General features: G+C 32.6%; 1 protein-coding gene across 2 annotated transcripts; it reads right to left on the bottom strand.

The window, feature by feature from the left end:
• Window positions 1-4,435: 4,435 nt before the first annotated feature.
• LOC109180091 lies at window positions 4,436-12,367 on the bottom strand. 2 transcript variants are annotated; one of them, XM_019329598.1, is made up of 19 exons: window positions 12,056-12,367; window positions 11,183-11,404; window positions 10,203-10,298; window positions 9,423-9,475; window positions 9,124-9,220; window positions 8,912-8,985; window positions 8,614-8,728; window positions 8,222-8,332; window positions 7,763-7,839; window positions 7,005-7,071; window positions 6,768-6,833; window positions 6,504-6,611; window positions 6,284-6,414; window positions 5,983-6,049; window positions 5,834-5,889; window positions 5,659-5,758; window positions 5,436-5,506; window positions 4,832-5,337; window positions 4,436-4,741 (listed from the first exon to the last, which is right to left on the bottom strand). In XM_019329598.1, exons 1-18 carry the CDS (start codon window positions 12,191-12,193, stop codon window positions 4,878-4,880), a joined length of 2,109 nt encoding a protein of 702 aa, XP_019185143.1. In that variant the 5' UTR covers window positions 12,194-12,367; the 3' UTR covers window positions 4,436-4,741; window positions 4,832-4,877. The 2 variants fall into 2 exon arrangements, with proteins under 2 accessions (XP_019185143.1, XP_019185146.1); XM_019329601.1 differs by lacking the exons at window positions 8,912-8,985; window positions 9,124-9,220.
• Window positions 12,368-13,065: the final 698 nt, after the last annotated feature.

The following is a 13,065-nucleotide window of genomic DNA, read 5'->3' as shown; positions in this document are numbered from 1 at the left end:
AATCACCCAATAAATTTTCTAACTATTTGGTGGCATTCAATTGTATTTTTTAATTAAAAAAGGTATGCACAAACACCCAATTTTTATTTTTATTTTTATTTTTTAAATTACCTTTAAACAAGTATGAAGCTTGTATAGTTTTAGAGTGAAAGTAAACATTTTTAAATAATTCAATGCCTTTTGCTTCTCCTCATGCAAAATTATTAGGCAAGAAATTGAGAAAATAGCCCCGAAAGATGGTTAAATGGGTGAAGCATGATTATCGTATTTGAACGTCACGAGTTCAATTCTTATTAAACTCTTCTTGGTTGAGTCCGTCACACAAGATCTTCCTAGTGCAATAATCTCTTTTATGTGATTTTTAACTATTATACAAGAACAGTATTTACACCATGCACACCATCAGATAGTGGGAAAAAAAAAAAACATTATATGAATATACACCGGCATTTTTTTAAAAGTACACTTCTAATAAATTACGTTACTAGTAGAGATTTTGAACATTAGCGAAATATTTTTTTTAGTTCAAGAGTATCTCCCACCAAAATGCCCCAACCCTAAATTTCAATTTGAAATGGATTGAATGTGTAAATATCCACTCATCACAACAACAAAAATGATTCAAAAAAGTTGTCATTCAACACTCTTTTCGTCTCTTCTTTGGATTTTAACTGTTGGATGATTCCCAAGCAACCAATGGAACAATACTACGCGTGTTCAATCGTTTATTTTAAACTTTGATCTAATAATGTATTTTTTTTTTTTTTTAACAAATGCCACAATCTCAAATTTATCATCCATGCCATCTACTTGTAAATTTGAAATAAAATATCAAATATGTAACAAATTATTTATATCGTGATAATATATCCATAAGAAAGTAAAAATTGAAAAAAAAAAAAAACAATTTTGCTAGCTGTCATATGATATATGGGATTAAAAAAAAAAAGTGTGAATTTGGCTCTGTCATGGACACGTACAAGCATTTTGGGGTTTGTAAGACAAATACATTTAACGATTTATCTCATTCACTAATCTCTAAGGAGAAGTGTTGAGCAAAGAGAAAATACATAGAAATGAAAAAAAAAAAAAAAAGAATTAAAAAGGTAAATATGAATGTTTGTTGTGCTTGCAAAGTTGTGAAAGATGTTTTAGAGAAAAACTCAGTTTTACTAATAATGATTTTGACAGACATGTTTTGATTGATTGTGTATAAAATCAAAAGAGTATTGATTTACACACGGATATTGTGATTCTTAATTTTTATTGTAAATGAAGGACAAAAAGTAAAGAGTTATATGGGTTGGAGAAAAAAAAAAGAATGAGTCATGTTACATTGGGAAAGAATTACTAAAATGACATCTCACTCAAGTCTGACTCACAAAATTTTCTTACAATGATTTGTTTGTTTTGTGTGGTTTGCGAGCTATTACACATAACCAGGGTTTACTAAGTATACACTCTTAGATAATGGTTGCGGGTTTCTCTCGTCATCCAAAAAAATTACTAAAGTGAGAATGAATCATACTACATTTTTTGAACTTTATTTTATAATATTCACTACTTCATGTTAATTGGGGTAAAATAACAATAACAACTTTTATTGTTAAAATAAAAATTTGTTCATGAGAATTTGCCAAAATATTTAAAATTCATAGAGGGAAATGCTAAAGAAAAAAAAAATGAAACCTTAATAGCATGCTTGGTTGGAGTGAATTAGAATTTCACCCATGCCCAATGGCAAGCAAAATATTTATTGATGATTTTTAATGTTAAAAATGTTGCTAATAAATTCAAATTTTGTTTTATATAACTATTTGTTTTACAAAATAATTATATAACAAAATCGTGTTATTACTATGCATATTTCCTTCTTATTCTATATTTTTACTATTTGTTGACATGACATACTCTGATTAATTAATTAAAAATAAATTATATTTTTTATTTTTAAATAAAATTAATACGTATAACAAGAATTTTACTATTTTAAAAAGATAATTATTATTTTTCTTTTAAAATAATAGCACAATCCTGCAAAACCCACAAGGTATGCAGTTCTGTATTCTGGAACATAAAATTAAAAAATAAAAAATAAAAATAAAAACTGCCCATCCCTCCATACTTGGTTTTTTGCACCATCACAAAAAAATCAAAAATTGAATTCCGTTACACTATTATGGATCTTCTCGTTGACCTGGTCAAAACCATAATTCAACCTTGATAATGATTCAACCTTGATAAGTGTACTAACACGATAAAACTCATGTTACATATTATAATGATTCAACCTTGGAGTTAATTCTATTTTTTATCCTAAATTTATTAGTGACAGTTCATTTTTAATATCTTTTCTTTTATTAAAGTATTTTTTTTTGTTCTAATATTATTGTGACATGACCAATTTTAAAACAAAATTTATTGAAGAAAATCCTAGATTCAACCTTGGTTCTATCAACAAAATCATTGAAATTTATTGAAGACATTTTGATCTTTTTGATCTAAGACATTTTGATCTTATTGAAGACATTTTGATCTAAGACATTTTGATCTTTTTAATACAAAGTGCATTGACCCGTTATATTTTTTATGTTTGTTTTTTTGAAAAAATTCATAATTGAAGAGCGAAATGTCCTTATGTTTAACAAAATTTTCAACGATTTCTTTGATAAATGATCAAAATTGATTATATTACAATAATATTATGACCAAAAAGGGATATTCTGATAAAAAAAGACCAAAAATGAATTGTCACCTATAAATCTAGGACCAAAAATGAAATTAACTCCATATTATAATCTTAATATGAAAAATGAATAAAAGTTATCACCTACTAAGAGGCTAAAAAAAAAAAAGGGTAAAAAGTAAAAAGATATTTAATATTTCATTGGTCTAATTTTACCTTTCTTTTATTCATTAGTCAAACCGACTGTTCTTTCTTTACTTATTTTCTAATATTTTCTTATAAAATTTTTTTTGTTGTTTTAATAGTACTTTTGATGTAATTTTAAATATATAGATTTTATACTTTAATACTAATTAAATATTGTTAATTGAACTTGACACTTAAAATGTAACAGACTGAAGGGAATTTGTTTTTGTTTTTTTTTTTTTAAAAAGTTACTGTTTTTGAGATGACAAACTTTGAAAGTTTATTTGACCCTACCACTCATTGCTACCATAGGGAGGCAAAACCATTTTCTTTTGAACACCTCTCTTCCTGTGTCTTGCAACAGCATATAATATTGAAATATGAAAGGGTCTTTCTCTTCCCAAGATCGAGACCTTTGTTTCTATCCTTTGAATTGGTTACCTCGAGAGAGATGTGGAAAATTTATGGTCCTATGGAGACCTATACTATCTTACATTTCATTCACCTACACCCTTCTTATTACTTTTTGCCAAAATCAAAACCATTCCTTCATCAATACTAAATACGTAGTACATGTTTCCTTTGCAATATTATGAAATAAAAAATCAAAAAATTTAAAGCTTTTCATTCTTGAATTGTGATTTTTGCCATTAGTTGTTTAATATGCATATATATGATACTTAGATTTTTAAAAAATGTTATGTTCCAATCTATGTCCATACTTTTTGATTTTTGAGTATGAAGCAATCTATGCATTTTTTGTTATTGTCCATTAATTAATGATTTTTTAAGTTTGTACTTTGTAGACAAAACACATAACATAAGTGCAATTGTCTCTGATATTATATGGTTATCTAAAGTTTATAGACAAAAAAAACACATAATTTGAAACTTAAATATCGTATATACATGTAAAGAATAATTAGAGACAAAAATTCAGACCTAACCATAACATAGAGATTGAATATGAAAATATTATATGGTTATCTAAAATTTTTAAACAAAAAAACGCATAATTTAAACTTAATTATCATATATACATGCAAAGAACAATTAGAGACAAAAATCAAGATTTAATTGTACCACAAATTAAAAATGCAATTATCTCTGATAGAATTTACATTTGGTTGTTTAAAAAGAGTAAAGTTAATTTCCAAAAGAAAAAAAAAAACAAAAAAAGTAAAGTTAAATTTCCCGTGAAATAATGAACTTAAGAAGCGAGCTTTATATTTCTCCCTAATAAATACTGAATCAAACAAATTAGTAAGTTTTGTTGAATAACAAAAAGTAAGTTTTGTTGAAAAATAATAAGACAGATGATGAAATAAATAAGAAAGACAGAAAATTACAGTTGTGTACATGTGAAACAGAGTTGAAAAAGTAAAAGAAAAATCATAAGATACATAAATTGTGATGGGGGATTGGTTTAATCAGAGGACTCGTAGTTTACAGGAAGAGGCCACTCCGCATCAGGTTACTCACATGACCTCATCTGACAAAAACTTCAAAGTGGACACGCATTCTGACATGACCCCACCTTTCTTCTCTACTGGGCCCCCCCGCTACAAAATTACATACTATTATTATGCATCCTAATACCGACAACTGTACTTTTTTTTTTTTTTACTAAAAAAAAAAAACAGCACTCCCTCCAAAATCCAAATCCAACACGGTCAAGGAATTCGAGTAAATTAATAAAAATAGAATTCAAATGTCAGGATGAAAAAGACCTTAATAACCTTTGTTTTTCCTCCGTGCTCCAGAACTGTTAATCATCAAAACTCAAAAGGTTGGATTTATAATATAACAAGGCATACAAGGATGGGACATGTCGGCAATTCAAGTGTGTCCCTCAGCTGTTGAAATCTTCTGCTGCATTGGAAGATTTTTGTGTGCAATATTCAAATTCAAAATTTAAGAAAATAAATAATAGAGAGTTTTGAAGTAAAGGGGACTAACCTGGAGTAAAAACAGGAAGATGGGTAAAATGGTAAATAATGAAGAATCATTCACCGTATTCTGTGTTTTTCACGATTACATCGGATTCCCAGTCGTCAATTTCGTCGAAAGGATGGTCTTTGCTACTGTTCTCGAGTTCCAACTCCATCTTCAACTTGGAAAGTTCAGCGGCGGGATCCGTATTCTTTGTTCTGAGGGGTTTATGGGACGTGAAGCTGCTGTCATCTCGTGAGAAGCTTACTGAGTCATTTGCCTGACGGATGGCCATCGATAGGCTTCTTCTCAGATTCTCTCTCACTGATTTTTGTCTTTCAGTTTGGTGAATTGATCCGGGGCTGATGGGATTCAAAGACTGGGTACTTTCTGGCGCTACTTTTGATGATGATTTATCTGCCCCCCTTCTATTTGAAGTTTCAACTTCCAGAGATGGTCTTTGCATGGATTCCAGTTCTTCTTTAATCTTGGAAAGATTATCAAATAATTCTCTTACATTTTCGTCATCTTTCCTGTTGGAAGGAAAAAGATCACACTCATCTTTCAAATATATATTGTCTCTAACTTCCAAGTATACACAACTGCAGGATGGATGGATCATATATATTACCTTGAAATTCCTTCAACTTGAGCATAGAACTGTTTTTTAATGCTTTCCACCACACTGAATGCGGTTATTAACTGCAATGTTCAAGAAAGAAGAATGAAGGATTAAAAGAAGATTACATGCATCATAAAGTCACAGTTTTCTGGTTGCTTGAGAATCATATATATATGCATCAATACATGATATGATGATGAAACAATAAAAACTACACAAAAGATTATAATACCTTGGTTTCTGCCTTGAGGTATTCCTCCTCTAGACGCCGTCTTGCATCAACTGCACTCTTCTTCTCCCCACCATTTGGAGCAGCAGCTGGGATCTCCGACCTGGTAGTCCAAACTTAGAAACATAGTTCTCCTCAAAGGAAATGTTTCAAAGCAGTGATGACTGATGAACAATACCCTCTTAAGTCCTCCGCCAGTTTCTTGAGGTTCAAAACAGAAGGCCCCAGCTCATCCTGATAAATTAAAAAGGAATGTAGCTATACAAGTCATATTAGATAGATATTGAAAGCAAAAACAGTTAAGTTTCAATATAAACAATCAAATACCTTGTATGCAGATAAGACACGAATCACCAACTCCACAAAATAGCCTTCGCATCTCTCCAATTCCTCACTTAAACAACATCCAAAGATATGGTTAAATTTTGCATGATTCAAGAATATACATATGCAATTTTAAAGGTATAGCAGGTTTTCCTTGTTCTTAATTTTAATGGAGCCGTCCATCTATTTATTAATACTTAATAGAACTAAGCAACGAGCAGGTTGACACTGTCAAATCTACAGCGGAAAGAAGAATGAAGAATCAAAACAAATAGCTAGAGAAACATTCAGGAGAGCTCCATACTTCACATGCTTCTGTTTTTGATTAATGTATGACGATTCAAAACCCCGGGTGTCTTCTAAAAAGTAAATAAATGCATCACAAACATCTGCCTCAGCTCTGTATGACGCAACAGATCTAGACAGCTCATCCTCCTAAATTTATCAACATAAATGAAAATGGTACAACTTAGAATTAGATTCAAATTGCATATCAAACTAGTACATATTATAAGATATCATACCTTCAATTGGAAGTGCTGAAGAATTTCGTTGCTAGCTTCATTAAATTGATCTCTTTCTTCCTTGGCATTGCGAAGATGGACATGGGCAGAAATCAATGCTGTATTGACCTACAGGCATTTATTAGACGAAACAAGTCTAGCTAACACTAACTCTTATTTTACTTATTTAATGTCTCATTAACTATGTAAAGATCATATATTGTTGAAAATTTAAATTAATCAGTAATGCATTTTCTCTAGGACAGTGAGAGAAAGAATAAGTACCCTTTTCAACTCAGCTTCAAGTTGGTCTTTTTGCTTCCCAAGTTCATCAATTTCAAATGTCAGTTCCTAAAAAAGGCAATTGTAGTTAAGGAGCCTAAAATTCAACTTCAAATAAAGCAAGCAAAAATTCCCATAAACCAGAGGCAAATTGGAAACCAATTGTTAAGGAAAACAATTGCAAGCATTTACTAGGGTATCTGTCAACAGAGGGGGCATGACTCAACTAAGGAATGTCACCTTTTCAAGTTGGGAGAATTCATTCCCTTTTGAGATACGGAAGCTAACAGCTCCATCTTTCTGAACTCTGGTCCAAGAAAATGCATTAGAAGTTGAGAGAATAGCATTAAATATTTTGTTCTATAAATTACTTCCTGGGAAGCAGGCAAACAACTCTATTACAAAAACCAAGAAATATAGAAAGAAATTAAATGTATCTTGCAAATTGCCACACGATGCTTTCAGTAATTTGAGAATTTGTGCTGACTACATAAAACTTTGAATGCTGATTGTGTTTTTTTTTAACCAGACTGGACGTTTTTCCCATGAAACCCAAGTGATCCTCCAAAATATTAAATTTAGCGAGCCATGAAACCTGAATGCCACTTGCAGAATTACAATTCCAGGAGTGCATCATTTCACACCCTTTGTATAGGTTTTCCTCTTCAGTCATTAACAGGAGAGTGCATAGTTTCTTGCATCAAATTGTAATGGTTAAGAGCAATCCAGAGTAGCAGAAACTTCAGTAAAACCAAATTTTATATAGAAATGTTTCATTGTCATTTCCATGAAAGATTCTAGTATAATCCATACACTCTTCAATCACATATTCAATCACACCTTGGTTAGAACTCTGTCCACTTTTAACTTCTTGTTTTTGCAATTCCCCTATTTAGGGAATTAGGGTCACTAAATTAGTGAGACGAAATATATTTGCTAAAAGAACTCAAGCATAAAAAGGTTAGTCAGAGAAAGATGAAAGAAGCATAGCAGCAAACCTGCTCTCAGAAATGTGTTCTTCAGCTCTTGAAGCAGAGCATGAAAGAGATGCTGACAAAACCTTTAACTTGTCAACCTACATGTTGACCAAAAATATTGGTAGAGAGTTTAAACAGTGTGAGAGAGAACTATCTTTGTCAAAATTTCAGTAGTTGGAGGACCATTTCTATCTTTGAAACTTAGGGGATCATTAGTGTCCAATTTTTATTCTAGTATTAGTCCCATCAACTATAAGAAATTGACCCAAAAATGGCATTTCTGTTATAGTTAATAATGAAACCCTAACAAAGTACCATTTCTATCCAGGGGACCAAATTTGTCAAATTGATAGTTGGGTACAAAGAGTGGAATGCCATGCAAGGGAGTAAAACATGAATTAGTTCAAGTTATAATTACTACAGTAGATTTTTGCAGAACATTCTTTCCAAGGAAAAGTAATTCATCACTTAGATGCAAACCTTTTGAAAATGGTTTTCTAGTGAGTTCCTGTTAAGCATAATCTTCTCCTTTGACAAAAGTGACTCCAATTTGGAACATAATTGTAACTGGGAAAGTTCATCTTTCAAAGCCTGCCATAAAAAGATCAAGTTTAGACAAGCTTTAAAATTTCATGATGATTTAAAAAGTTTCAAGTATCATACTCAAAGGAAATAACTTTATAAAGAGGTCCTACTTTACTAATACTTAACACAGTATATCTTCAAGTCTCAATACCATGAGAAATTTTAAAACCAGGTCAGTTACGTGCCTTCACAATGCTAAGCAGTTCTTTTATATCACTGATTCACTTCTTATTTGGATGGTAGAAGTTTATGATAAAGCATAATAATCCCAGGTATATATAACATGCCTCTGTTATTGTAGCTGTAGACAATTCAGATGATCTTTTATCAACTTCCACTGAAGGTGGCCAGCATTCCATTTTGTTTAGGTCCTGCTGTATGTTGGAGACTTCAGAATCTATTCTGAGCGCAGACCATGAAACAGTTAAGATAAAAATTACGATTGCAGTTTTGCATCAGTGCCAAAGGCAAGAAAAATGGATAACTACCCATGCTAAAAGGTGTTTAGTACAGTGCATTTACTCCCCAAATATTACATATTTCATAGCACCTAAATCACAAAATAGCAAGATTATGCCTAGCAACCTTGCTATGTCAGCATTTACTTTCAACCCAGCAATTGCACTTTGTGCAAAAAGAAGCAGATCTTCCTTCTTTGCCTGGAATAATGGAAAGGACAGAGAAAATTACATGACTTCCTTATATCTTTAGGACAATGAAATTACCCACATAGTATGAAGGTCCTAAGTGAAATGTCATCATTACGTATGCCAGAACATGGTTTTTTATTCCATTACCAGCAGTTCATCATTATAGCTTGAGAAAGCTTTAGCCAAAGCTTCTATGCTGGCTATTGTTGCATCACAAACTTCTTTCCCACCTGTAAGACAAAGTCTATACATCCAAGAAAAAGAACAAAGAACTGAGAAACAATGATATTTATTCCATGCATATTATTTTCCATTAGTATGAACATAAAATATTTTGCAAAGTAACTCTGCTATACAATAATCAATAGGTCATAATCCTTCAGACAGGACCCTTAAATCCAAAAAGAGGGCATTTGAAGCAAAAGAGATGAACAATGAAGAGTTACCCAAAGATCTCTGTAAGTAATGACACTTCTTCTTCATCTGGTGCTTCAAGAATCTAAGACAAACAGAACATTTAACCACCAGTTACCCTTGAATAAGATAAACCATATATGTGGAGTTCAAAGGAATAAAAGAATTGGCAAATGTCCAAGCCAAATACTATGCCTAAATAAATAAAGTGACTACAAAGCATACAATGAGAAATGAAGATAAAATCTGTTTCTGGATTATTTATTTCCATCTTTTCAATTTTCATGAATGTATCAAACAAATAATGAATTTGAAATCTCATCTCTTCCATCATCCTCTCACAAGCCCCAAAGCATTTATAGAGCTAATAGCTCTGATAATACTTAAACATTCAAGAAATTGGAATAGAATAAATCAATGAAACAAAACACTTTTCATTTCACTCCAAATTTGATCAATTAAACTTTCAACAGAGAATTCCAATATGGTAAAGGGCCACTGATGCCAATTAGAGAAGAGGTTAACAGATGTTCAAACTGATCAAACAAGGTGAATTTGGACTCTCATCTCTTCCATCATCCTCTCACAAGCCCCGAAGCATTTATAGAGCTAATAGCTCTGATAATACTTACACATTCAAGAATTTGGAATAGAATAAATCAATGAAACAAAGCACTTCTCATTTCACTCCAAATTTGGTCAATTAAACTTTCAACAGAGAATTCCAAGATGGTAAAGGGCCACTGATGCCAATTAGAGAAGAGGTTAACAGATGATCAAACTGGTAAAGCACTGAAATCTGTTCAGCTCACCACAGACAAGACGATGCCTTCTAGAGCTTGACTGCGAAGAAAGACATCTTTGAAATTCATTGGTTCCCCACCAAGATCAGGATCATAATATAAAACCTGTCAATTGAATATTAAGAGGATAAAGATGAGCTTACTTAAGTAAATAAGAGAATAATGCTAATTACCAAAAGAAAGAAAAAAAGAAATGGCAGTTTATCAACTGTCCTCGGAGGTACAACTAAGGCTCTGTCAAGCATACAAAGAATAATTAACGTCAAACCATCAAGCCATCCAAAAGGGATGGCTGTAAATATTTTTTTACTGTACAGATAGAAGGAACAGATTACTTTCAGGCATTATTATGCCTAAGAATAGAACAGAGAAATAGGCATTATAAGGTGCATTTAAGAGTTGAGTTGAACATTGAGATGTGCAAATATCATACGCAAAACCTGTGTACATATTTCAAACCAGTTATTTGCATTTTATTCATTGAAGTCACAATCTCTATTATTTTGCATTCCCATTATAATTAAGTGTAAGAAGATATAACTGGAGGCAATTAGGGAGTGGGCAGTGTACCAAGACTATGTGGTCTAATGGTACCCGGGTTGGACTTCCATTTGGAAGGTTGTGAGTTCGAGCCTCAGTGGAAGCGTTATTGGCTTTTTGTGTTTCAGTAGGTTGAGAAAGTATATGAACAGATACTACATTGTAATAGAGTCAGTAGCATCCAAAAAAAAAAGGGAGTGGGCAGTGTAATAAGTGGAACAGAAACAGCATTTTTATCGAACTGCCTGACCTTTCATTTCATAAATTTAAAAGACAATCCCAAATAACTGCACAACAACAAAGTATATGCACTACACTGTCAAATTATCATGGCTAGCACCATTTGTGAGCATATTAGACTTCACATTTATTCTGTGACGAGAGCTTCTCCGTAGCAATGAAAGTAGGAAAAAGCAATATAGCAGATTAGTACAAGATGACTTACTTACCATAGTAGGCTCTCTAGGAAGATCCTTCTTCGCAATAGAAATATCTTCCGGCGGGTCATTGTTTTTCTCTTGTTCCACTCTAGCTTCTTTTAGTCTCTCGATCTCTTTTAGAGCCACTAACCACCTACGAAGTTGCTGAAGTCTCTCTATGCCTCTACATGAAACTGACTGTTCTTCTAATCTTTTCAAAGCATGCTTAAAACTCTTGAAGTTTCCAGGACCCTAAAATTGAAAAGCATATAGTAAAGGCTCAATAGAGAACATGAGGAGAAATAAACTGAAGACATGACAAGGAGAAAGATAAGCATCATTACTAATCACATTAATTCAATATCATCCTACAGTGGAAATGAAGAATAATGTACTACTTGGCATTCAAAGTGGCCTCTGTTTATTAGCCTTGAGTTTTTACCAAAACAAGTTTAGTTTCGAGCAATGTTCTATATGACTTGGATATTCACTCATATCTAGAATCTGTAAGTGTTTTTTACAGTCGATTCACGTAAGCTGAAAACTGTCTTAAAGGTAATTCCAGGCTTCAAATTAGGTAGTCGCGCCCTTGACTGGAATCCTTGGACAGCGGGACAAGCTCATCCCCAGTACTTGAGAACATATATATTTTTAAATTTTATAGCAAAATCAGGGGGTTTCTACTTTCTAGTTCCTACAAATCGCCATCAATCAATTAATAAAATGTAATTCGTACAATTCCTAATACCAAACATCTGAATCATCGGCCTGTAAGAGTACATGAATGACCTTTCAGAATTAAACAAAGCTCAATTACTAATACTGTTATTTCAAACTGTAATTTTTTGCGCCGGCTACAAAAGCGCACACATAGAAACACGCGGGAGAGAGAGAAAATTTTACAGATCGATCATGAACTACTTTGGCACCGTCGACAACGGCGTAACCGGCAGTCTGGACGGCGCTGCGGAGGTTGCGAGTGATTTTCCTCTTGCCGCCGACTTCTACAGCTTTGTTCACCGCCGATCGTAGCCATGACATCGCCGATCAAGCTTCTCAGTCTACGTAGTTGCCTCGAAGAGTCGAAATTACGCATCGGATCAAACTGAAAATTGGAAATTTTTTTTTGCATAACGGAAATATTGGAGAAAGACGGTGAGAACAAGAGGCCGGAAAGCGACTTAGCAATGGCGGTGCGAGTTTGGCGCCTTTGGTTTCGTGCGCCAATCACCATTTTATACCGCGAATTTCCTTTTCCTTCCTCATTTTTAACCTTTTACTCCATAGCTGTTACCATTTACAGCACTCCGTAATTTATTTATTTATTTATTTATTTATTTTTAATTTTAAAGTATAAATTTGAAAAATATGGAGTCCTATTTTTCCATCCTACTTTTAGTACTAAAAACAGTAATTATATTTTTATTTATTTATTTAAATACTCCGTAACTGATTGTGGCCGCCTCATAAGTCATATTAGCATTGCAAATTAGGCCGTGCAACCGTGTGAACCATGCATGAGTGTACACGGTTACAAAAACAGCGTCGTTTTGATTAAAAACGATGCGTTCGACTTAAAAAAAATCGTTTTGATTGTTGTTAACGGCGTTATGTTGTGCATAATTTGAACTATATATCCATAATTAGTTCAAAATAGTTTTGATTGTTGTTAACGGCGTTATGTTGTGCATAATTTGAACTATATATCCAGAATTAGTGAACTATATATCTAAAATGTATGAACTATATATCCAGAATGAATGAACTATATAGTTCAAATTATGCACAACATAACGCCGTTAACGGCAATCAAAACTGATTTTTTTTTTTAAGTCAGACGTCAAAACGACGTCGTTTTTGTAACCGCATGATGCACACGGTTGCACAGCATAACGCTCCTATTTGCATTGCCT

This window comes from Ipomoea nil, unplaced genomic scaffold, assembly GCF_001879475.1.
Source record: "Ipomoea nil cultivar Tokyo-kokei standard unplaced genomic scaffold, Asagao_1.1 scaffold0188, whole genome shotgun sequence".
Classification (NCBI taxonomy): domain Eukaryota; kingdom Viridiplantae; phylum Streptophyta; class Magnoliopsida; order Solanales; family Convolvulaceae; genus Ipomoea; species Ipomoea nil.
This window is presented reverse-complemented; position numbering and strand designations above follow the sequence as displayed.